Below are 26,094 nucleotides of genomic sequence, written 5' to 3' on the forward strand. Positions count from 1 at the left end.
ACAGCCCCTCCACTACACTGATGTGCCCGCACTGCCCAGGCGGTCACTGCACCCAGACCCCGCCATGGCACCAGGAGCTGCCGTTTGGTCCAAGGCACAGCGCACAGACTCACACAAACATAGGCCTGGAAGCACCTCGACAGGCCACCTAGGCCAGGCCCCTGCACTGAGGTAGGACCACGTGTTACCTAGACCAGCCCGGAGAGGGATTTGTCCAATCTGTCCTTAAAACCCTCCAATGACTGGGATTCCACTGCCTCCCTCAGTAATTCCTCCCCTGCTTAACCACCCTGACAGGTGGGACATTCTTCCTGATGTCCAAGCTAAACCTAGCACCCTCCTCTTTATAACAACCTTGTACGTATGTCCCCCCTCAGTCTTCTCTTCTCCAGGCTCAACAAACCCAATTGCTTCAGTCTCCCCTCACGGGTCATGTTCTCTACACCTTTGATCAATTTTGTGCTTTTCTCTGGACTTTTTCCAAATTTGTCCATGTCCTTCCTGAAGTGTGGTGCCCAGAACTGGACACAGGGCTCCAGCTGAGGCCTTCTCAGCGCTGAGTGGAGTGGAAGAATTACTCCTCGTGCCTTGCTGCACAGCACTCGTAGGGCTAGTCCACACTAGAATCACTGCAGCTGCGCCTCTGTCGCTCTGCTCGTGCAGACGCTGCATGACGACGGGAGAGCTCCAGCAGCGGTAGCTGTGTTTGTGGGAGCGTGTCTCACGCTGATACAGTGCTGTGCACCCCGGGGCTTGGGTAGGTGTAACTTACATTGCTCGGGGGCTGGCTTTTTCACTCCCTGAGCGACTGACGTTCTACCGAAGTAAGTGCTAGTGTGCACAAGCCCATTGACTCAGACAGGACCATCAGGATCATCCAGTCTGACCTACATATCACAGGCCACAGAACCTCGCCCACCCACTCCTGCAACAGACTGCCTGAGTTACTGACATTCTCAAGTCATGATTCAAAGACTTCAGGGTCCAGAGAATCCACCATTTACTTTAGGACAGTGGTTTTCAACCTGTGGTCCACAGACCCCTGGGGGTCCGCAGAGAGATTTCCAAAGGGGTCTTTGCCTCCATTCAACATTTTGTAGGGGGTTGCAAATGAAAAAAGGAAGAAAACTACTGCTCTAGTTAACCCCAGCAAGTGACCCCATGCTGCAGAAGAAGGCCAAAATCCTCCCATGGACTGATCCGGGGAAAATTCCTTCCCTCCCCCAGATACAGAGATCAATTAGACCCTGTGGGTGAGACCCATCAGGCAGAGACCTGGGAAAGAATTCCCTGTAGTCACTCAGAGCCCTCCCCATCTAGTGTCCCATTACCGGCCACTGGAGATATTGGCTAACAGCAGTCGTGGATGGGAATCTATCCCAGAACGACATGGGTTTTTTTCCCAATAGTACATTGCTGATTCAAATTCAGTTTGTGAACCACCATAACCCCAGATCCCTTTCTGCAGCACTCCTTCCTAGGCAGTAATTTCCCACTCTGTATGTGTACAACTGATTGGTCCTTCCTCAGTGGAGCACTTTGCATTCGTCCTTAGTGAATTTTGTCCTGTTGATGTCAGACCATTTCTCCAGTTTGTCCAGCTCATTTTGAATTCTAACCCTGCCCTCCAAAGTGATTGCACCTCCTCCTAGCGTGGTACAGCCCGCAGGCGTCATGAATGTGCCCTTATCAATGCCCTTATCCAAATCATCTGTGAAGATACTGAATAGAACCGGAACCAGGACTCCCACTGGTGGCCGCTGCCCTGCTGAGGGGTGTCTGCGAGAGTCTCCTGTCTCTGTTACAGCAGCTCAGAGTTGCCTTAGTGAGTCCAAGCCCCCAACTCACAGGCCCCTCAAGCCCACGTTCCAGGGGGCCGGGTGCTGGTTCACCAGCTGCCCCCCAGCAGGGTCCCACACACAGCCGTGCTGCTTCCAGCAGGAGGCTCTGGGCTGCCCAGGGGTTTGGCGGCAGTGGAAGTCTCTGGTCACCGTGTCAGTGCCCAGGGAGAGGGGAGGGGATTTCCTGCGACACTCACTCCTGCTAGAGAACAAGGCCCTGGGTGACCACTCACCCCATGGCATGGCAGCGCCCAGGTCGCGGTATCTGCTGGGGCAGCCCAGCTCCCACAAGGCTGTGGGGGGAGGCGCAGGGGACCTCACCAGATGGCAAAGCAAGGAGCCCCAGAGAAGCCGCAAGGAGGAAGACAAGTCCAGAAAGGCAGCATGGCTGTGGCCAGAGCCTGGCAGAGCTGGGTCCTGCCACAAGATTCGTTTGCTCTAGAAGCTGCTGGCACCGACGGCCCCTTTCACACACCAAACGGCTCCATGCAGGTGGGTGTCCGATCTGATCCTGAATGGCCACACAAAGGGCCGGAGGGGGCACAGGGTGGAGGAGGAGCCCAAGCAGCCTGGAGAGGAAGGCTGCCAGATCTCCTCCAGAAGGGGGCACAGCTCCCTCTCCCGGGCACCCGCCTGCTCACACAGCAGCCACACAGGGAAGGTCAAGGCTCCGGCATTAGATGGGGCTGAACAGATGGGGCAGGGATAACACGCCAAGGGGGCGGCACTCAGGGCCCAGCACAGGACTCCTCAGCTCCCTAATCGGCTTATGCAGAGTTTCCTCCTCTCCTTAGTCCTCTTGCCCAGGGGGCAGCCAAGCAGCCGGGTGCGTGGGCACAGTGTCAGCTGGCAGGAAGGCATGGGGTGGTCAGCTACCTACGACACTGCCCCCCGCACAGCGGCAGGGGGAGGGGACCCAGACTGCAGTATGGCAGTGCCAACCCTCCAGCCATGACAGGGCCAGACACTGGGGCCTGCCTGGCATGGGGGCGGGTCCTTGGCACGCCAGGCACACGGCCGCCAACGGCACACTCTCCCCGGGCTCAGCATCCTCAACGATGACACTGAGCAACCACATCCCAAGGGGGCTGCCTGACCAGGGAGCTCAGAGCGTCCCCAGGCAGCTGGATTCAGCCTCAGCCCTGCCCTGGGACCCCACCCCAGCAGGGCCCCAGCCCACCCTCCAGAGACCTCCAGCTGCAGCACCCTGTATCCCCCACAGCTCCTCACACAGAACCAGCCCCGCCCTGGCACACACTTGCTCAGCTGCTGGCTCGGCCCTAGCAGGCTCTGGGCTAGCCAGGCTGACCCCACGGCACGGTCATTCCCCCAGACGGAGGGCTCTGGCTCGGTCCTTACTGACCCTGGCTGCCCTGCCATCGTGGGAGCACTGCCACGCAGCACTGAAGGGTGAACTGCCAGTACGCCTGCCGGAGAGAGCAAGGCCCAGTGAGCAGAGCCAGGTAGGACGGGTCCCCGACGTCCGGCCCGGGCAGGCTGCTAACACAGCCGAGCTGCCTGGCCCATTCTCCAGCGCAGCGCCAGCCCCCTCCAGTCTCTAGGGCAACGCTGGCCCAATTAAGCTCCTTAAGGAAGAGCCTTAATCCCAAGTAGTCCAGCTCACCTGCAGGGCCCCAGATTACCCTATGGGGGCCATTTAATCGGCTCATGGCAAAGCAAGCCAGGCTGCTGGCTCTGGGCCGCAGCCACCCACTGTTATTTATATCCCAAGCTGCAGGGACGGGGGTCTGGGTGTGGGGTGGGTCTGGCTCCAGACCCACCTCCTCCACCAGGGACTGTGACAGCAGCATGGCTCCCACAGGCAGGGCACTGCCAACAGGGCTGCTGGGGGCCCATCACGCCCACGGCCCGAACTTGCCCACAGCACTGCCAGCCAACAGGGCCGCTGGGGGCCCATCACGCCCACGGCCCGAACTTGCTCACAGCACTGCCAGCTGCACAACTCTGAGCTGCGGTGGCATGGACCCGCTACCTGTTCCCGCAGAGGGGGCAAAGCCAGTCCCTCTCTTCTGCCTGCCCCGTCTCCACATGCCCAGTGCAACGCCCCCCTGCAGCCATTCCTCTGCCTCAGGAGGGTCCATCTTGCACCTGGAGCCGGAGGACAGAGCCATTCCAGGTCTGCCTGCTCATGGGCAGCCACATGCCAGCGCTGGAGCAAGGGGCCCTGGGCTGCCCAGGGAGCCAGCAGCCCTTCCCACCATCAGCTCCTTCCCCAGGCCAGGGCCGGAGCGGGAAGAAAGGCAAGGCCCAAGCGTAGCTACTGGATGCTGTGAACAGTGGTGTGAGGCCCAGCTGGATGCCTGCTGCTGGCACATGCCCAGGGCTCTGCCCTGCTACTGCTAGAGCCCTCTGGGCCCAAGAAACAGCTCTGCCATGCTGCTGCTGCCCCCGCCCACCTCCCAGGCCAGCCCCTTCACATGGCAGATCCTGCCTCTCGTATCAGCCCGGCCCTCCAGCACCAGGAGGGGGGGGATCCCCTCCCCTTCTCTCTCCCACTCCCAGAGTCCAGCATGCACCCCCAACTCAGCCAGGGCACCCCCAGCTTGGGCCCCCTCCACCAGCTGCCTTGGCAATGTCGCTAGGACGCCAACAAAAGTCACTCCAGATGGTGTCCTGGGACTGCTGCTTATTAGACCAATCAGTGGGCTCCATTCCCCTCTGCCCCACAGCCGCCTGCTGTACCACTTACTGCCCCTTGCCCTCCACTGAAACTTTGGGGCAGTGGCTGCCTCTGCTCCAGGTCTGACCAGTGCCGAGCACAAGGGGGCTGGGGCAGCTAGGCGCTCACAATGCAACCAGGAAATTCCCATCACATAACCCCTGCTGGCCCTCTCCTCTCAGCTCTGCCTCGCAGGCACTGCACCTCCACCCCACTCCATCCCCTGGTCCTGCCTAGGCCCCGCCAGCTGGGCCATGTGCTTTCACTCCAGCTGCCCAGACATATCTTTTATGCCCAACGGTTATCCAGCTGAGCTGGTGCCAGCTCAGTGGTGCTGGGAATCACCCCCAGGCTGGGCAATCTCACCTCCTCCCACCTTCCCCCAATGCCTCCATCTAGACCTAGGCCTGGCCTCCGACTTGCCAGAGCTGGGCTCCAGGCTTGGCAGCCCAAGTGACGTGCCATATGGATACCCTGGCTCCAGCAGGGTGCCGTGCGCACTGGGCCTATGTAAACGTGCCCAAGAACGGATCACTGGCAGCGCAATGTCTGGCTGGGGCTGGCGCCGGCGCCACCCCTGGAGCACTTGGCACCGAGCAAAGCATGGGCCGGATGTGTTTCTGGAAGGTATCGAGGCCAAAGCTCGGATCAAAGCACCTCAATATCAACATTGCTCATCCACTCACCTGCCCGAACCCGCGCAGGAGGGACCCAGCACCAGCACGGCCGCTGAGACAGCGGAGAGCCAGTCGGCTCCACTCTCCCCCAGCTGCCTCCTGCCACGGGGCGCAGCTCACAGCCAGCCAGCACAGGGCTCTCACCCGGCTCTGCCAAGGAGGCAGCGATCCAAGCCATGAGCAGTGCAGACTGCAGCCAAAGCCTGAGTCAAGAGAGGGCCCACACAGTGTGGGAGAACCCAGCTGCCAGCCAAGCCAGCAGGCCATCCAGGGCCCGATGGGTGTCAGCCTGTCCCCATTTGCCACCAGTCAGCGGGGCAAATAGGTACAGCTCAAAGCACCTGAAACTCTGACCCTGCTTTCCACACCTCCTCCCCATGGCAGACACGCTCTGCCCCGCTTGGTGCACGCGTGGGGCCAGGTCTCACAGGGAGGGCAGCAGCCCAGACAGGATTCTTCTCCTACCCCCAACCTAGGGCCCCCAGCCTCACACTCCCACCGTGCCATCTGGGGCTGGCATGCCCCCAAGAATACCGGGCACCGAGTGCCCCACCACCCTCCGAGCTGAGAGCGTCCTCTGCTGCCTGGCTGCTCAGTCTCCAGGACAGGTCCCATTCTCCTCCTGGGGAGAAGGGCTTAGAACCCCGAGGGCCAAGGGGTTGCTGGGAGATATACAGACACATGTAGGGCTGATGCGGGACTGCATGGATGGGGCCCCGGCATCACCGGAAATGCCCCAAAAGCAATGGGGGCAAGGAGGAGGCACATTCGCAGGGTCATCCCGGCCCCCAGCCCCATGCGCCTACCTTCCCACGCAGCACAGCACCCAGGCCGGTCAGCGCAGCAGATCTAGGGATCCTTTGGTACCATGTAACACCTGCAGTCAGTGCACCCCAGGCAGGGACTGCACCCCGAGGTCAGGCATTCCCCGTGAAGAGCCCCTCAGAGCGAGCCATGCTGGGGCTGCAATGCGGAGGGGCGGCAGGCCGTGAGCCCTGAGATGCGCACACACAGGTGCGCCCAGCGAGGGGATCTCCCTGGCCCTCCACTCCTTCAGGGCAGGTCTCCTCCAGCGGGTGGGACAGGCCCAGTGCTCACACATTCCTGACATTGCAGAGAGAGTCAGTGACTGGTACTGCCGGGGGAGGGGCAGACTGACAGGGCAGACGCAGACAGCAGCACCCAAGGGTCTCACTCAGCTCTTCCTAGGGGCAGAGGGTAGCCGGCAGTCAGACACCCCTGTCCTGCCCCGGGCACAGACGCACACGCAGGAGAGAGGGCACCACTGGCACCCAGTCACCAGCTACCCCCCTAGCATTCAGAGAACAGACACCAGCACCTGTCGCTCAGGGGCACCAGCCCAGAGCTGTTCTCTGCCCTACATATGCCCAGCACAGAACTCTTTAGACACCACCTTCCCCAAGCCCCAGCGCCCTGATCGCACTCCCACCGGCAGCTGCCCTCCCTGTCCTCTGCTCTCAGTGTCCACCGCTGCCATGCCCAGGAACCATATCGGAGGTGACGGTGCCCAGTTGCAAGTCGGGTTCACACTGTTCCCCTAGCCCACGGGCACTGAAGGAAGCAGAGAAGCCTGAGGGCCATGGGCAGGGAGGTGCCGACACTCCAGAGCACTTGAATTCTATGCCCAGATGTGGCAGTGACAGCTAAAGCCTTATATGGCACCCAGGGCACGGGGTGGGCACTCGTGTCTCAGTCATAAGGGCTGTCTTGGGCAGAGACCAGGGCAGCAACAGGAAGATGGTAACCAGGATGCACGGCACAGGCCAGCCTGGCCCCTCACCCTGGGGTCTCAGGGCTTCAAAAAGCTTCACACCCTACAGGGGGTAAGTGTCCCTCCTGGGGGCTGCAGTCAGTTATTGAGGAGGCAGGGGTGGCAGTGTGGCCTAGCAGCCACAGCACTGGACTGGACTCAGGAGAGCTGGGCTCTAGCCCCTGTTTTGCAATGGACTGCTGGGCGAGTCACTTCCCTGCTCAGTGCCTCAGTTTCCCTATCCGTGAAATGGGGATAATGGTTCCGCCCTCCTCTGTTGAGTGCTTGGAGATCTGCGGCTGGAATGTGCTGTGTCCCAGTGGGGGCTATTATTAGTGAGCCTCGGGTTTCTAATGATCAGACACTTTGGCATCCAAGGTGGACTCCTTGGTCTGCCTGACACCCTATGGTGCTGCAGATACGCCGCAGTTTGATGGGCACACCCCAGCATAGGCCACATCCAGCATTGTCAGTGCTAACAGACCCTTGCCCTTTCTCTAACATGTGCCAAGCCCTGATTAGCCTGCAGCGCCCCTCACAGGCACTTGCTGGTGGTGGGCCCATGACCCAGATAGGGAAACTGAGGCATAGCTTTTCTGGAGAGACCACTGATTTGGGCGCCCACCGCTAGACATCTTCAGCCTAATTGTGGGTGCTGCGAAAGCTCAGCATGGCTCAGCAGCGGCTGCACTTAGCCAGGCACTCTCACGGGTCTCATGGGGGCACCAGAATCAGGGACCACTTCTGACAAATTGTGTGGGACTCTCCCAAGGGCAGGAGGAACTGTGAGGAACAGAACCCAGGAGTCCTGCGTCAGTCTCTCCTCAACTCCAGACAATGCTCCCCAGATTGGTACCTAATTGGCAGAGGTGGCAGACGTCACCAGCTGTCTGCATGGCACCAAGCGGAGGAACAATTCCCTGACCATTTCTTCCGCCTGGAGCAAATGCTCCTCGTTTACAAACCCCCAGAGGTCTATGAGCTTTCCCCCAGCATGAAGGCATGGTTAAAAGCCAGTTTTCTCCCCCTACAATGTCAAGAGGAGACACCATTCTGATGCCTGGTGCGTCATGGAGATGACTGGGTCAGGAGGAATGCTGAATCCAATGTACTTTCCAGCTCTCAGGGCGGGTAGCAAAACCAGCTGGGTCAGTCTCAGCTGGTTTCTGTTTCCGATTCCCAGGCATTAACCCAGGGCTGCTGCAGTTGGATTTATCAACAGCGCCGGGAAAGACTCAAAGAGCCTGAAGTTTGAAATCCCTTCTCAGGACGAAGGATTTTTCCGCTCCCATTAGGATGTTCTGACAGGTTGGGGAGGGGAGAGGGAGCCTCAGATCAGTCCTCGCTCTCCCCCCTCGCCTCCTCTCCCCCCCACAGCTTCTCCTCTGCACACATGCCGCCTGCCCCTTCAGTTTCTGCTTTGCTGCTGCTACCCACCCTCTGGCTGAGTGTGACAGGAGCTTCCCTGCATGGTGACGCACAAGCAAGATGGCACAGTGCTCGCATGGCTGGAAGTGCAACTGCCCACAGTGCAACTGCCCACTTGGCCTGGCTCCGCACTGTCCACTGCAGAGTAAACACACGGAGCTGGCAGGGGGGAAAGGGCGTCTCCTTGCTGATCTCACTAGTTTCAGCCATTCTAGAGGGGCACAAGGCACTGGCAGATAAGGCACCTCAGGGTGCAGATGGTGTCCAGTGGGCAGTGCCCTCACAGCCCCCTGCTGGGAGCTCACTGCCCCATGCCCCCCTTGGCATGCTTAAAGAGACACTTCTTCTGTGCCATCTCCTGCGTGCATCACTCCTCTCAAGAGAAAGAGCTGGAGGAAGCATCCTTAAATCTGGGCCCTAAGACTCTCGGTGCTGTCCCTTCGCACAGCCCGTCTCAGCCTTCGCATCCTTGTTTGTGCAGCTGCCTGGAGGTCAGCACAGCCCAGGATCTAAGCAATATACGCACCCCAAGCCCCCACGCCAGCCTCTGACACAGCCCTGGGGACAGAGTATCAGCGAGGCCGGCTGCCAAGAGCGGAAGCGGTGCTGCCCCGCTTCAGTCCTGATAACCAGGATCCAGGAACTACCATTTGGCTGCCTGGCCACAGAGGGCAGGGGAGCGACAGATCCCAGCCTGGCTTCCTCAAGGGGAGCCACCCCTCCCCCATCCCAACACACAAGATGGGGGAGGAGAAGAAAGTTCTGCTGAGTCAAAGAAGAGTCACGACTGCCTAACAGAATCCAGGCCTGCGGTGAGGCCGTTTCTTGGCGATCAAGGATCTCAGCGACCCCAGACACCCCATCCCAGAGATGGGAGATACTGGGGCTGTGGACACTCAGCAGTCTCTCCAGCGAGGAGAGGGCCCCCAAAGAACCCAGGGCTTCCTTTGCCAGCGGCTCAGGTGTGTGCACCCATTGGAGGAGGCTGAGACACAGTATCCCACGGGCCTGTCCGGCAGGAACCCTCTGCCTCCCCCACTACCAAGCTTCACCCTGTGCCCTCCTTCCCCACGGAAAGACCCACTGGGTGAGAGGCGTCTCTGCCATGACATGGGAAGACACGCTCGCAACCACTGGCGCCTGTAACCCTGGCTGGGCTCTGGGTGTGAAGTCACAAGCTCCCAGCCATGGCATCAGCGGCCCACGCTCGTGAGCTCACAATTCACCGCCCTGGCAGCGAAGAGGGCCCGGAAGGAACTGCGCCCAAGCAGGAGGCTGCCTGGGAGACAGCCCCTGCCGCGACCCGCTCGGACGGGGGGTTGACAGAAGCAGGCAGGGCGGGCGCAGCAGCCAGTGCCGGAAGTCCCCACCCTCCTGTCGGCGTGGGCTCGTGGCAGGTCACTCAGGGCACTGACAGGGAGGTGGCAGGAAAGGGAAGGAGCGCCGAAGCTGAAGAATTGGTGGAAGTGCTTGTTTACCCCTCCAAGCAGCTGCGCAAAGGGACACGCCAGGCCAAGGGCTGGGCCACACACTGCACCACACACAGACAAGGGGGGCTTGGAGACCACGCCCAGAGCAGTGCACACAGGCTGGCAGCAGCCTCCCGCTCCTTCCCTTCCCTCCCCCTCCCTCCTTCCCTGGCTGGGCGCTGGCACTTGAGTTAACCAATAGAGGCCGCGCCCCGCTGGCTGGGCCCCCCACATCCCCTGAGCCCCCTCCCACTCCAATATCTGTGACTGTCCTACAGTCAGAGCCCCCAGCGCCCACCCTGCTCTGAAACCAGCCTGGCTCCCCACGCTGTGACCCCTGACTGGGATCCCGACCCTCATGAGCAGCTAATGGAAGAGCCAAGGCGGCAGCAGCCAGGGAGGAGGGCCTAGAGGCTGGCACACAGGGAGGGCTGGGGTGGCAGCCGCGGGGGAGGGGATCTAGAACACCACACAGCTGCGCATGGCGGGAAGAACAAGGTGGCAGCCACGTGGGAGGGGTGGTTTCCAGATTGCCAAGGAAACAGTCTCTGTTGCTCAGCACTGGCCCATGCCCACAGTTGTCACAGTGATGCCATCTGTGTTTGCATCCGCTCAGTGGGTGGGTTTCCCCTGTGAAAGGCAGCGCCAGCTGCACACACACGCTGGGGACCGCGCACCGGCCCTTGGGGGGTGGTTCTAGGCCCTGGCTATGCCGCCCTCTAACCTCCAACCCACCGCACCGACCCCTGCCCTGCAGCAGCCAGCCTGCCTTGGCCAACCTCGCTTGCCCATGGGGCACTGCCGAGAGCCAGGGATTCCCCTCTGCTGGGACATGCACAGCAACCCCCACACACATCCCGCCAATGGAGACAGACACCCGCAACCCCCCCACCCCACAATGGAGACAGACACCCGCAGCCCGCCCCCTGCCAATGGAGACAGACACCTGCCCGTGCCCCCCCACCAATGGAGACAGACACCCGCAGCCCCCCACCCAGCCAATAGAGACAGACACCCTGTCATAAACATACAAATAAGGGTAGCATAAAATCCCTCCTGGGCAGCTGTACTGAATCTTTACCTGTAAGGGGTTAAGAAGCTCAAATAACCTGGTTGGCACCTGACCAGAAGGACCAATAAGGAAAGAAGATACTTTCAAATGGGGGTGGGAGAGGTGTTTGTTTGTGCTGTCTTTGTTTGTTCCCTCTCTGGACGGAGAGAGAAGCCAAGCAGGGACAACATCTCCTGAAAATATACCTGGAATAATCCATCTAAGAATTACAGAAATTGTAAATGAGGCAAGGAAATGCATTAGGTTATCTTTTGTTTTAGCTTGTGAATTTTTCCCTATGCTAAGAGGTAGTTTTATTCCTGTTTTGTAACTGTGAAGCTGAGCCCAGAGGGGAATCGTCTGTGTTTTAAATCTTTTTATTACCCTGTAAAGTTACCTTCCATCCTGAGTTTGTAGGTGTGATTTCTTTACTTTTTTCTTTATAATAAAGTTCTTCTTTTAAGAACCTGATTGATTTTAGTGTCCTAAAGATAAGAGGTTTGGTCTGTGCTCACTTCGTTACTCAATTGGTTGGTATATTATTCTCAAGCCTCCCCAGGAAAGGGGGTGAAGGGGCTTGGGAGGATATTTTGGGGGAATAGGAACTCCAAGTGATCCTTTCCTGAATTTTTGCGTAAATCACTTGGTGGTGGCAGCAATACCCTCCAAGGACAAGGAAAGGAATTTGTGCCTTGGGGAAGTTTTAACATAAACTGGTAGAATACAAGCTTAGGGGGTCTTTCATGCAGGTCCACATATCTGTACCCCAGAGTTCAGAGGGGGGAGGGAACCCTGACACACTCAAATGTGCCCCACCATACTAATGCAGACAGACACCCACAAATGCCCCCTCACCCATCAATGGAGACAGACAAATGGACACGTGTGCCCATCACGCCAGTGCAGATAGACATATGCATTCCCATGCCCGCAGCTCCCGGGAGAAGATGTTTTCTAAGAGGTGATTGCAAGAACCCCTGACCAGTTCCTCTGAGCCTGGCTACCCTGACTAGCTGCAGCCCTGGGATCTGGGTCTGAGCCCCGCAGGCAAACAAGATGCCAGCTCCCTGGGTCACAGAGCTGCCATGGAGCTGGCGTGAACCCAGCCTGGCTCATCTCCTCCCTGAGGATTGCTGGGACCACACCATCCATCCGGAAGAGCCTGCCACAGGAAAAGCTCCGGCTAAGCCTGCTCTCGGCGTGAGGGCAGAGCCCATGGAACACTACCCCCACCCCACCTGGGGCACCAGCCCCAAGCGCCATCACCACCACGGGGACAACCCAAGGAGTTGGAGAATGTGATTGCAGAGCCATTGGCCATTATCTTTGAAAACTCATGGCGATGGGGGAGGTCCCGGACGACTGGAAAAAGGCTAATGTAGTGCCCATCTTTAAAAAAGGGAAGGAGGAGGATCCGGGGAACTACAGGCCAGTCAGCCTCACCTCAGTCCCTGGAAAAATCATGGAGTAGGTCCTCAAGGAATCAATTCTGAAGCACTTAGAGGAGAGGAAAGTGATCAGGAACAGTCAGCATGGATTCACTAAGGGCAAGTCATGCCTGACTAATCTAATTGCCTTCTATGACGAGATAACTGGCTCCGTGGATGAGGGGAAAGCGGTGGACGTGTTGTTCCTTGACTTTAGCAAAGCTTTTGACACGGTCTCCCACAATATTCTTGCCAGCAAGTTAAAGAAGTATGGGCTGGATGAATGGACTATAAGGTGGATAGAAAGTTGGCTAGATTGTCGGGCTCAACGGGTAGTGATCAATGGCTCCATGTCTACTTGGCAGCCGGTATCAAGTGGAGTGCCCGAAGGGTCGGTCCTGGGGCCAGTTTTGTTCAATATCTTCATCAATGAGCTGGAGGATGGTGTGGATTGCACCCTCAGCAAGTTACCAGATGACACTAAACTGGGAGGAGAGGTAGATATGCTGGAGGGTAGGGATAGGATACAGAGGGACCTAGACAAATTGGAGGATTGGGCCAAAAGAAATCTGATGAGGTTCAACAAGGACAAGTGCAGAGTCCTGCAATTAGAATGGAAGAATCCCATGCACCGCTACAGACTAGGGACCGAATGGCTCGGCAGCAGTTCTGCAGAAAAGGACCGAGGGGTTACGGTGAACGAGAAGCTGGATAGGAGTCAACAGTGTGCCCTTGTTGCCAAGAAGGCCAATGGCATTTTGGGGTGTATAGGGAGGGGCATTGCCAGCAGATCGAGGGACGTGATCGTTCCCCTCTATTCGACATTGGTGAGGCCTCATCTGGAGTACTGTGTTCAGTTTTGGGTCCCACACTACAAGAAGGATGTGGAAAAATTGGAAAGAGTCCAGCGGAGGGCAACAAAAATGATGAGGGGACTGGAACACATGACTTAGGGAACTGGGATTGTTTAGTCTGCGGAAGAGAAGAATGAGGGGGCATTTGATAGCTGCTTTCAAGTACCTGAAAGGCGGTTCCAAAGAGGATGGATCTAGACTGTTCTCAGTGGTAGCGGATGACAGAACAAGGTGTATTCGTCTCAAGTTGCAGTGGGGGAGGTTTAGGTTGGATATTAGGAAAAACTTTTTCACTAGGAGGGTGGTGAAGCACTGGAATGCGTTACCTAGGGAGGTGGTGGAATCTTCTTCCTTTGAAGTTTTTAAGGTCAGGCTTGACAAAGCCCTGACTGGGATGATTTAGTTGGGGTTGGTCGTGCTTTGAGCAGGGGGTTGGACTAGATTACCTCCTGAGGTCCCTTCCAACCCTGATATTCTATGATTCTATGATTCTTGCCTCTCCCTGGGCCTGGCAGCCATGGCACAGCGGAGACCCAGTCCTTTGCTGTGCCCAGACCATCCTTCCAGGGGCTGAGCGGAGAGAGCTCAGAGAACTTCTCTGTCCCCACAGCTTACCCTGGCAGGGTGCGGTGTGAGAGGGCATTGCCACCTCTTTGGTGGAATCTTAGCATCCTCCTACCCCTCGCCAGTCCCCCGTCTCACCATGCCTTACCTGGCCAGTACCTGGCGGAGGGCTGCCACTTGCTGTCTATGCCATGAAACTGAGACTCAGCACTGCTTCTGCTCTCTATACTCCCAGCTAGGGGCCCTAATACTCCCCAGCCCTGCTCACTGGCCCCAAGCCCCCCACTGCAGCCTCTCCAGGCTGTGCAGGGGTCCCAGCATGGTGCCTTGGCTGAGGTGCCCAGTGGAGGGACAGAGTACAAAGGGCTGTCAGTGGGCAGTGGGAGAGACCTACCCACAGCCAGCAGCAGTGCCAGCCAACTTCATGGCACCACTGCGGCTCCCAGCCTGCCCCCCACTGTCTATTTTGGGGCTCTCACTATCCGTAACAAGTGGTTTACATGGCAAAGTGATGGCAGGGGGAGGAGCGACTGCCACAGTATCGACTCACCAAGGTGAGAGACCACAACACCACAGTTACCGAAACACGCGACACCACAGAACCACCGGGAGCCCATCTCACCGGGCACTACGCCCCACAGCTGGTGGGAGTGCAGCCCGCCAGGTGCTATGCCACAGAGTCGGCCATCTGGGTGCTACATCCCAGAGCCGCAGGGAGCCCACTGGGCACTACGCCCCACAGCTGGCAGAAGCCCGGCCCCCTGGCAGCAAGTTTGTGCATCTCCCAGGCCCAGTAATGGGGAGCCTGTCCAGACCCCTACATCACAGCATCCCAGCTGCAGCAGGGACCATGCAGGATCACTCCAGCCTCACGCACAGCCCCCTTCTGCAACCAGCACCTGGCTGCCCAGCACACACTCAGCACCCCAGCCCAGCCATCCTTCCCGTCCCGTGAGGCTCTAAGCACCTTGCAAACAACGAACGGGGCCTCCTTGCCCCCACAAAGTGAAGTATGATTATGCCTGGGTTACAGAGGGGAAACGGAGGCACAGAGCCAGGCAGCGACTCACCAAGGCCACAGGGGAGGAGCATACCCCAGCTCTCTTAATCTAGCCACAGAACCATCTTCCTTCTTGGGCCTGCCCATATCTCTAGGGAAACCTCAAGCCCCACACATACCCTCTGGACCTACAGCACAGGAGCAGGGGGAGGTCAGGCAGCAGGGGGCACGCTCTCCCCTCCCGCCCCCTCTCCCCCCTGCCTTGCTCGCTCCTGTGCCTGGACTGGGTCACTAGAAAAAGCGAGAGGAGGAAGCCACCCGCCCGAGGTGGGCATCCCGCTGCGGGGAAGCCAGGCACAGCGGGTTCGCAGGGCGGAGGTGGCTCTTAGTGGCCATGGTACCTTTGTATCTGCCGTTCATTCTGGGGCGGCGGGGCCAGGGAGCAGCAGCTGCCGGTCCCCTCTCTCACAGCCATCTAGGGCTGCCTGCAGCAGCCGGCTCTGCTCCCTGCGCTCCCCAGCCGGCTGAGCCGGGCCCAGTCTCCTCCCACGCTTCCCCTGCCCGAGGCCTGACATCACTGCATGGTTCCTGCTGCTCCCAAAGCGGTGAGTCAAACCCACGCCTCCAAAGGGAAGGGAGCGCCCCGCCAGCGCCGACTACACTGCCGCCACGGCCGGGGGGCTGAGACAGGCACTGACGGTGCCTCCCAGCCCTCCACTGCTTGCTCCAGCCTCCTCCAGAGTGTACCCTTCAACCTGTCCCCGCTATCCCCCGCAGGACGCTGGGGCTCCGGGGAGAGCGCACACACCTGGGCACGGGCTCCCTGAGCTATGTGGCTTCCCTTCCCCTTGTGCACGGCGCCGCCGTTTGGCGCCAAGCATGAGTGGGAAACAAGAGTGAAACCAGTCCAACTCCCAGTGCAGGGCTATCTCAGGAGAAGGCCACTTCCCCATTCATTCCCCAGCAACCCTGAATTCCTGCCGCCAGGGCAGCAGCCTTCTGCCGCGGCAGCCAGGGCTGGAGTCTCTGTGAAAGGTACCATCTATGTTGAACGCCTTCCCCTCCAAGGATCTCAAAGCACTGAGCCTCACAGCCTGGCTGGGGAGGGAAGCAGTGAGCACTAGCCTGGTTATACTGGCCTGGAAAGCAAGGCACGGGCGCAAGGGACGTGCCCAAGATCAGACGGGGAGCCAGTGCCAGAGAGCTCAGGCCTGTGACTCCGAGGATCCGGCACTGATCGACGGACACAAACACCCCACAGGTGTTTGTGCGTCAGCAGGGCCGGAACGTGCCACTGGGCAGTGTGCAACGGCAGCTGGGAAAGCCCTGCTTTCGAGCCCCTGTGCCAGAACCACCCTGCCCAGTTCCGACAGCCTCCTGGGACCGTGCTCCATCCTATGGCATATGTGGCAGCTTGAGGCTGGATGCCTGGGTCCCCCACACAATGGGCTGCACAGGCTGGGTCACCTTAGAAACACTACCAACCCCAGCTCCTCCGTGGGGCAGAGCAAGACCCTCCTGCCAGGCCAGTCCTGTGCGGGGAGGTCCGGACCACAGCACGCAGCTGTGTCGACTCCAGCAGCGCCCATGGCAGGGCTCCATGGGCCAGCTCCTGGCACCTTGGGGGATGAGGCCCATAGACACAGGCTTCTCAGCCAGCATGATTACAGATGCCCCTGGGGCTGAGTGCGCACAGAACGGGGGAGCAGGGCTCCTCAGCACAGCCTGTCCTGAAGCCAGCCAGGAGGGGCCGGACAGGCCTCCAGGACAAAGGAAAGGAGAGATCCTGGATGCTTTGTCACTCCTGTTCCAAAAAGACAGAGCCCTTGTAAGCGCTGAGTGGGTTTGACATGAGCAGCGCAGAGCTGGGGGGCAGGGGAATGCTTTATTTGCCAGCCTTGCACAATCATGAGAAACAGCCTCCCACTGCTCTGCAGCCAGAGGGGCCCACAGGGACAGAGCAGGAAGGGGTTAATGGGTAACCCAGTCCCCAAAGGGTTAATGCACCTAGCATTGCAGAGTTAACCTGGAGAATCCTGCTCTGCAGGCGCAGAAGATAATTAACCCTAGCTGGGGGACACCCAGGTCAGAGACTGCCTCCCCTCCCGTGTTGGTCCAGGAAGCACCCAGAGACGGTAACCTGAGCTCCCCCACCCAGGCCTGGGCTGCTGCCCTGCTCCTGCTCTTACGATGGAGTTTTCCCTCCGTCCCTGCTGGTTTTTCACTGTCTCCAGTCTATGTCTTGCCTTTCTCTGGGCTCCTCACGATGGCACCGAGCGCCTCACCCGCAAACGAAGCAGCCTGCATGACACCCCATGCAGTGCCCTGGTATCTAACCACACAGCCGCCATACACATGGGAGAAAGGAGGTCTTTGTTACAGATCCAGTGCCCCCCGCCCCTTTAACCCAACATCCGTGCACGGCTCCGGAGACTGGATGAGCATCCCTGGTGCGGCTGCAGGAGTGCTTAAGGCGGCCTGGCAGGGTGCAGCCTGGGAGCTCTCATGCGCTGACCGAAAGGGGCAGGGGACTGGATCTTTATACAGGTTCCTTCTTCCACCTGCTCCTAAGGCCCAAGAGGTAGACAGGAGTTAACAGAAAAACTACAGGGTTAGCAATGCGGCCAAATGCTCACTCAACTTCCTATCTGATCTCTCAGGATCGCTACCTCTCCAGTCAACCGACCATCTCTGGGGCAATGCATGCAGAACACGCTTTCTTCTCACACAGGCCATCAAGCTCTGGACTACCTAGAAACGAGGGAAGAGCACAGTCCAGCTCTCCCCTTTGCAGGTCACTTTAAATCCCAGGCTGGACACTGGCAAAAGGATGGCACTCCACATCTCCATGCCCCCAGCAAGTCTGCAAAGGGAGTCGGCAAGCTGCTTCCTTGTCTGCATTTCATGAACATCCTCTCCAGTGCCAGGGAACATTCCTGGGCTGCAACCGCTGGACTTTCTGCAACTTCAATGGGACCCTTTCCTCGAGGAGCTGAGCGGGGCGTGGAAGTGAACTGGGCCTTTCGGGGTGCTCCTGATGGCAGGAGGGGAGGGAGATGAGGGGAGGGGCAGTGACTGAGCCCATCACACATTATGTAGGGCTCAGGGAGAGTGGCTAGTGTCCTGGCCCTGCAGTGGGATGGAGGAGGGGGAGAGAGTGGCTTGACACAGGTGTCGGGGGGCTCCCTGGAAGCCCCACTATCCAGACAGCCTGACTCAAGCAATCTGTGGAGCAGGCTCTCAAGTAACACTGCACAGGGTCCCAAAGCCTCCAGGCCTATCCACGGACCTCCCCGCTCTCCCTGGAGACAGGCTGGGGTTTTGAGAGCCGCATCCCAGAGAGGTAAACAGAGGCCACAGGCACCAACTTCTACTGGTGCTGGTGGGTGCTCGACCCCCCTCTGCCCCCGGCCCTGCCCCGACTCCACCCCTGCCCCTGCCTCCATTCCAACCCCTTCCCCAAAGTCCCTGCCCCAACTCTGCCCCCTCCCTGCCCCTATTCTGACTCCTTCCCCAAATCACGGCCCCGGCCCTGCCTCCTCCCCTGAGTTCGCCATGTTCCCGCTCCTCCCCGGTCCCTCCCGGAGCTTGCTTCAGCTGTTTGGCGGCAGCAAGCGCTGGGAGGTAGGCGGAGGAGCAGGGACGCAGCGCGCTCAGGGGAGGCGGCGGAGGAAGAGGTGAGGTGGGACAGGGCAGGGAGCTTGGCTGCTGGTGGGTGCAGAGCACCCACTAATTTTTCCCTGTGGATGCTCCAGCCCCAGAGCACCCACGGAGCTGGTGCCTATGACAGAGGCACAGACAGACAGTGTGGGCTAGTGAGCAGGGCACTGCTCTAGGACTCAGGAGTCCTGCATTGTATTCCCAGCTCTGCTGCTGACCGGCGGGGTGACCATGGGAGAGTCCCTGCCCCTCTCGGTGCTGGCTGCCCTCCACCGTGTGTCTGGCTTGTCCATTGAGATGGGCAGCGACTCTCAGAGCGTCCGGGAAATGCCTGGCTCAATGCGGCGCTGCTCTCAGGTGGGAAGTGTAGGCACCACCCCTAATACCAAGTAATGGTGACAGGAGTTAAGTGACTTGCCCAAAGTGACACAGAAAATCAGTGGCAAAGGCATGGACAAAATCCAGGCATCCTGACACTCATTCCCTATTGACTGAGGGCAGTCCCTGGTCTACCCGCCAGTCAGAGAGAGCAGAGCTGTGCCCTGCAACGTAGCCAAGAGCTTCATCCAACAGCCTCAATGTCACAAGCAAGAGGGCTTGCACTCAGGGGGCTCCCCCACGCTCTCCTAACTCTCCCCTGCTAGGAAACATAGCTACTCAGCTTCCATTTCACCCCTGGCACCGCCTGACTCTGTTCCTCTCCCCTCGGTGTTTCACACCCTTCAGAGCAGCACATGCCCATCCACCGTTACACCAAGCCAGCAGGCTCTCTGCTCCCCAGATGGCCCTTCCCTCCCACCCCTTTGGTGCTGCTGCCGTTCTCCGAGTACTCCCATGGGCTGGTCTCTTGCAGATACCGACTGGCCGAGGCCCTGGCAGCGTCTCCCTGAAGGACAGCCCTTCTGTGCCTGGCAAGGTGACTGAGGCTGCATGCCTGGGGATAGCCATCCTCTCACACTGGGTACTCACAGCTCAGCTGCTGCTCACTAGCACCCAGGGAACTTTCCAAATGGCCCTGGAATGTGGGGCTTCCTGGGGGCGCGGAGAGGGGTGGGCAGGAGAACACTGAGCTTTCTGCCCCAGCCTGTGCAGCCCCTCCTGACTCATTGAGGGCAGGGGAGGACCAAAGGTCCGTTAGCCATTAGTGCGCATTGCTAGACCACTCCCTGCCAGCGGCTAATGCCATCGCTGGGCAAGGCCCCTGTGACGCATGTCTAGAAAGGGTTAAACATCCTGCAAAATGAATAACCCACAGAAGACATGTGCGGAGATAATGTTTTTGTTTTTGTGTATTTACATATGTATAAGTAGGGTGGACAATGTAATGAACAGACCCTGTCTATGCTGTATTCTGATAATTCAGAAGTCAAAAGAACATCCTATCATGTAAACAAATTGTAAACACGGGCTATCTCGGTATTCATCTCTCTCTGAAATGTACTGTGAATAGTGGAGGAACAAGCAAATGGCCTTATGTTAATTCCTATAGCTAAGTACCAATGATGGACCTCCTTCAAAGTCAGCCTAATTACCTTTTGTTCCCTGAGGAATTCCAACTTGTCAAAAGACATGAAATTGTATAAAAGATCCTTGGGTCCTGATTCTGTCACCTCAGATCTGCTTAGACTTTATCAGGGGAAATTTGAGTCGCAAGACTGAGGTCCCAGTTATGCTGGTATGCCTTGAATATGAGATTTGGACATTGGACTATGATCTATGAACTGAATTCTAAAGGAACTCTTTGCAACTACAAAGCTCACCATCTCTGCTGTGAATCTGAACTTCAATGAATTGAATTCAGGTCTGTATGTATATTGGGCTTTTAACCCTACTCTCTCTCGTTTTTTAATACATTTTAGTTTAGTTAATAAGAATTGCTAGAATTGTATTTGGGTAAGATCTGAAATGTTCGTTAACCTGGGAGGCAATGTGTCCGATCCTTCGGGATTGGTAGAACCTGTTCTTTTATATGATGAAATAAGATTTACAAAAATTGTCGTCATATTTGACGTGGGTACCTGGCTGGAGTCCTGGAGCTGGGATCCCTTTAAGGAACCTGTGTTGTTTGGATTTCTGAGTAACCAGAAAGGTAATAAAGAAGCTCTTTTATGCTGGCCTGGTGAATCTAAGTATTGGAATATCCAGCAGCTTTTGGGGGTTTGGCTGTCCCATTCTTTGCAGTTCACCCTAATTGAGTGACTATAGCTGGCCCCCACTAGGACCTCGGTAACAGCCCCACTCTAGGGTTGCTAACTTTCTACTCGCACAAAACTGAACAACTTTTCCCCGCCCCCTACTCCTCCTCTGAGGCCCCGCCCCTTCTCAGAGGCTCCACCCCCCGCTCACTCCATCCCCCCTTCCTCTGTCACTCACCCTCCCTCACTTGCTCATTTTCACCAGGCTGGGGCATGGGGTTGGGGTGGGTGTGAGGGCTCCAGCTGGGGGTGCAGGCTCTGAGGTGGGGCTGGGGATGAGGGGTTTGGGATGCAGGAGGGGGCTCCAGGCTGGGATCGAGGGGTTCAGAGGATGGGAGGGGGATCAGGGTTGGGGTACAGGAGGGGATGAGGGGTACAGGCTCCAGGCAGCACTTACCTACGGCATCTCCCAGAAGCAGTGGCATGTCCCTCCCTCCAGCTACTACGGGGAGGCGTGGCCAGGCAGCTCTGCATGCTGCCCTGTCCTCAGGTGCCGCCCCTGCAGCTCCACTGGCCGGGCTTCCAAACCAATGGGAGCTGCAGAGCTGGCACTTGGGGCGGGGACAGCGTGTGGAGCCCCCTGGCTGCCCCTACACATAGGAGTTGGAGGGGGGACATGCTGCTGCTTCTGGGAGCTGTACGGAGCCATGGCAGGCAGGCAGCCTTCCTTAGCCCCACTGCGCCGCCAACCGGACTTTTAATGGCCCAGTCAGTGGTACTGACCGGAGCTGCCAAGGTCTCTTTTCAACCGGGCATTCTGGTCGAAAACCAGACACCTGACAACCCTACTTCACTCCCTGAATGGTGCCCCCAGAGAGGCCTCTGGCTGAGGGCAGGAAGGGTCTAAGCGGTGCGGGAGTTTCCCTTTGACCAATGCCAAGGTAAGGGAGGTGTCCCTGAGCAGTGGCACCCCAACAAGGGCCCATCAGCAGCCTACCAGGATCCTGAAAGCTGCATCACTGCAGCAGGGCACAGCCAACCTCCTGCTCTCATCTTTAACAGGGAGGTGCGGGCCATGGGGACTACAGGTCCCAGCATGCACTGCAGCAAGGGCTCCAGCTCAAGGAGGAGGACTGTACTATGGGACTTGTAGTCCATGTCAGCTGCACCACTGTAACAAAGGGTGCAGTTGAGCCAGCTGCCTCTGCTCCCATACCCATGTAGGGAGCACGGTGATGGGGCACATCCCCCCCGTGTTTCAGCCTCCCACAGCTCCAGAGGGGAAAGGCCCAAGAGGAAGAGCCCGGACCCCAGCCAGGAAGAAAAGGAAAAGCCGCCTCCCTCCTGGCTCCTTTCCTGTTTGCTGCTGTTTTTAGAGCAAGGGCGGGGAAACATCCAAGAGGCACAATGCGTAAGGGGAACCCCTCCCGTGAGGCTGGGGAGAGCAGGCCCCCACCCCTCCTCAGCAGGGGCCCAAAGGCTAAGTGTAGTGGGCAGGAGCCCAGCAGCAGAGCCGTGCGGGAGGATCAGGCTGTCAGCGCCGCATGCGCCATTCCCCATGCAGCCCCCACCCCATTTCACAGCTGGGCACAGGCATGCACCAACGCCTTTCAAGCCAGATGAGGGCTCCCAGCCCTTCCCAGAAGATGAAGCTGGGGCTACAGCCCTGTGCTCTCCCTGAACCAGAAACCTGGCATCCCACCGACAAGGCACAGTCATGCCTGTGACCTGGCAGGCTTCACTGCTATCTCTGCTCAGGAGAGGGGCCACACTGCCGACAAGCGCCTCAGCCCCGGCCTCCCAGTGGCTGCACTATGGCTCTGCACACAGCCAGCAGCTCCCAAACCTGGCAGGACTCCGGACACGCCCAGGCCCAGCTAGGCAGACTCAGAGGAGCACCCCTCTCTCCCCTCGCCCTGGGCACAGCCACTGACTCTGGGCAGTCAGCAATTAGACCAACTGGGCCAGCACCACGTGATGCAGCCCAGTTAATTAGCCAGTGGGATGCCCGGCCTAGCAAAGGCACAGACAGTCTAATTAGCATCCTTGCAGAGTTAGACTGAGCCCAGAGACAGCTGGCCAATGGTGCCACCTTCAGGGAGCGAGGAAGTTAGACTTGGTCCCAGACTTCCCCAGGGCAGGGCCAGCAGCATCATGGACCCACACCCCGACTCCCTGCCTGCAACATCTCCGGGGCATCTACAGCAGCTGCTCCCATGGAAAGGTCCCATCAGCCCGTGTGAGCAGGAGCCTCTGACCTAGTGCTTCCCGCCAACTGTTCCTTCCAGCCGGGCCCTCTCCAGCCTTCCAGCACCTCAGCCAGGCCCTCTCTACATGACAGGGCTTCCCCATTTCCCTGGGCCTGGGGAGAATGGTCCAGGCTGATCTCACTGTCAGGAGCTTTTCCAGTGAGCCAGCGGGATCCCACCCCGGTGCTCTGGCTATGCCACTCCCTGCTGGCTGTTCAGACCCTGCAGATGCTTGGCAGGCTGCTTCCATGGCCCCCTGCAGTATGCAATTAGCCATGCTCATTTAGCTCTTTTAATCACTGCTCCCCAGGCCTGTCACTCCCGCCAGCCCTCCCTGGAGCTGGTTTCTGGTCTCTGAATTCACACCATATTGCTGATGTCTTCCCATTCCAAGCTGAGCTTCCCCGGCATGGTGTGAATCTGTGCTGGGGAGAAGGCGGCTGCTCCCTGTACCAGCCCTTCAGCGCGCAGCACCAGTTACCATAGGCCTCGGAAGAACTCACCCTGCTGTAGCGCATCCCAGATCTCCTCTGGGCCTGGCAGGGACCTGCTCCCTTTATTGGGGATCCCAATAGCAGATGGGAAGCCCTGCAAGAGCCTCTCAGGGATAAAAGCTGCAGGGATGGCACGTAGCAAACTACACAGTGTGGCCGTGACCCCGCAAACGTGAGGAACAGGGGAGGTACCGAGGGAGTGAGGGGAGTTTCACTTTCTCCCCCAATTCCCCAGGACTCCCTAGAGCCACTGCTTCATACAGCCATGCCAGGAACTGTGGGATAGGTACCAGAGGGCAATGGGTCTGCAACAGTGTCACAGAGACAGTACGGATGTGGGGTGGGACTACACGGACACGCAGCCAAGTGGCACTTCCACCAGCATGGCACGGATCTCTAGGGCACAGGCAGCCGCCCAGCAGGGCTTCTGCACTGCCACCACAGATGGCCAGTCCCCTCCGGCGCCCCCTGCAGGGGTTAGTCACAACGCTGACGGGTTTCCCTGCACCTAGGCTGAGCCAACACTGAGCAGGCGGGATCCACACAACCTGGGGGCCATCATTTTCATCCTGCCTCCGAAAACATTGTCCAGAGCAGGGGGAGGGGCTGTATGACAAAACTCCCAGGGATTCACCTCCACTTAGATTGCATAATTACAAACAAGGCTAACAATCCCCAGCGCTGAGCTTGACCTTTCCACCATTTCACAGGGAGGGAAACTGAGGCACATAGCAGGGAAGTGACTTGCCGAACGTCACCCAGCCAGCCACTGGACCTGGGGTTGCCACAGCTGACACTCTAGCCCTTCGTGCCTACCTGCCCAATGCAAACGCTCGCCCCCGGTACCAGGCCTGCTCAGCCTGGACCTGCCAGAGCAGCGCCATTTGGGATCCAGCTGTCCCCTGCCTGAGGAGAGCCAGTGGAGAAATGAGGGACACCACCCATCCAGCAGGAAGCGGGGGCAATTGGAGGAAGAAGCGTCTGAAGTTCTCAGCCCCTTTCTAACAGCAGCAGAGACGGGCCCTGGCTAAGTATCACTAAGGAGGTTTCCAGGGCACTCAGCCTCCGGGAGAGGCGCCCATGTAAGGCCAAGGGCAGACGGAAGGGAGGCGTTTTTAAAGGACTGTTCTGCCAGTCCCTGCTTATATTGACAGGGGCTCTGGCCCAGGCTGGCAATCCATAGGTCCAGCCAGCCCAGGAGCCTGTACCAACCATGGTCGGCACCAGCTGCTTCAAAAGGAAGGTGCAGACAGTCCCAGGGAAGCCTCTAGCTCAGCCATTGCAGTTAGAGGTGGTCTGGCCTGGAGGTGGGAGAGGGCAGTGCCCTTCCCAAACTATTGGGAGTTCTAAATATTTACTGTAACGGGCTATTCTTGTTCCCAGTCTCAACATCTAATCCCTCCTGACTCCTGCTAAGCTCTGGGCCGCAATTTCAGGTGGCAGAGAGTTCCACAGGCCAATTTCACATTGCGTGAAACAGCATTTCCTCTCATCAGTTTTACAGCTGCTGCCTGTCAGGGTCACTGACCAGCCCCTGCTTGGCATCTGCATTCCCAGGGGCCATGTCCTCTCTAAGGGAATCATCACAGGAGCACGCCTCTGCAGGCTGGTGAGCAATGCCTCTCCGGAGAGCCCACGTTACAGGCAGTGCTCCCAGAGGCAGCACACATGGGAGTTTAACGTCTAGCACAGAGGGAGCAGGGGTGCACAGAGCACCTTCGGCTTCCTCTGCGTCTCTCCCCGTAGCCTCACTGGATAGCAAGAGCCTCCACTAGTGCACGACTGTGGTAGCAAGTTTATTTATGGGTCTGGAAATACCTGGGTCATTTGGGCCATGTATGGGAGGACCAGCATGGCTGGGAGTTAAAGGTAACCTGAGGTGGGGGGAAATACAGGACATCGGCCCCTTTTACTTCTTTCCAACAGAGAATAGCTGGGAAAGGGCTGGAGGGCAAAAACAACAGGGTTATTGCTTGTTTCCTGTTTACAGTTGCCATACTGGGTCAGACCAAAGGGCCATCTAGCCCAGTGTCCTGTCTTCTGACAGTGGTAAATGCCAGGTGCCCCGGAGGGAATGAACAGAACAGGTCATCATCAAGTGATCCATCCCGTCTCCCATTCCCAGCTTCTGGCAAACAGAGGCTAGGGACACCATCCCTGCCCATCCTGGCTAATAGCCATCGATGGACTGGTCCTCCATGAACTTATCTAGTTCTTTTTTGAACCCTGTTATAGTTTTGGCCTTCACAACATTCTCTGGCCAAGAGTTCAACAGGTTGACTGTGAAAAAATACTTTATTTTGTTTGTTTTAAATCTGCTGCTTGTTAATTTCGTTGGGTAACCCCTAGTTCTTGTGAGAAGGAGTAAATAACACTTCCTTATTTACTTTCTCCACACCAGTCACTTCATGGACCTCTATCATATCCCCCTTTAGTTGTCTCTTTTCCAAGCTGAAAAGTCCCAGTCTTATTAATCTCTCCTCATATGGAAGCTATTCTCTACCCTCTCTGTACCTTTTCGAATTCCAATATACCTTTTTTGAGATGGGGTGACTAGGTCTTTACGCAGTATTCAAGATGTGGGTGTACCATGGATTTATACAGAGGCAACTGAGGTGTTGTCTCCCTTGGAAGACTCTGGGGTGACTGGAGAAGTGGGGACATGACATCACCCAGACACAGCCAAGCCACCACTATTATACAACAGTCCTGCCCAGCGGGAAGTCTGCAGGCCAGGCAGGAACAGAACCCAGTTCTCCTGGGTTCCAGTCCAGTGGTCTAGCCCCGCAAGAAC

At 58.0% G+C, this 26,094-nt stretch overlaps 1 protein-coding gene across 10 annotated transcripts in view; it reads right to left on the reverse strand.

Moving 5' to 3' along the window:
• The window catches only part of RIPOR1 (RHO family interacting cell polarization regulator 1), a 132,675-nt gene that overhangs the window by 36,238 nt on the left and 70,343 nt on the right, over positions 1 to 26,094 (reverse strand). The window contains exon 1 of one of the 10 annotated variants that reach the window (XM_037877908.2): positions 15,164 to 15,316. The exons of 8 other annotated variants lie outside the window; for them this stretch is intronic. In XM_037877908.2, coding sequence (XP_037733836.1) covers positions 15,164 to 15,182 — 19 coding nt within the window. In that variant the 5' untranslated portion in view covers positions 15,183 to 15,316. Of the gene's footprint in view, positions 1 to 6,004; positions 6,027 to 15,163; positions 15,317 to 26,094 lie in introns of those variants that run through there. One more of the 10 variants, XM_043526490.1, reaches the window with a different exon arrangement.

Source organism: Chelonia mydas, chromosome 12, assembly GCF_015237465.2.
Source record: "Chelonia mydas isolate rCheMyd1 chromosome 12, rCheMyd1.pri.v2, whole genome shotgun sequence".
NCBI lineage: Eukaryota > Metazoa > Chordata > Testudines > Cheloniidae > Chelonia > Chelonia mydas.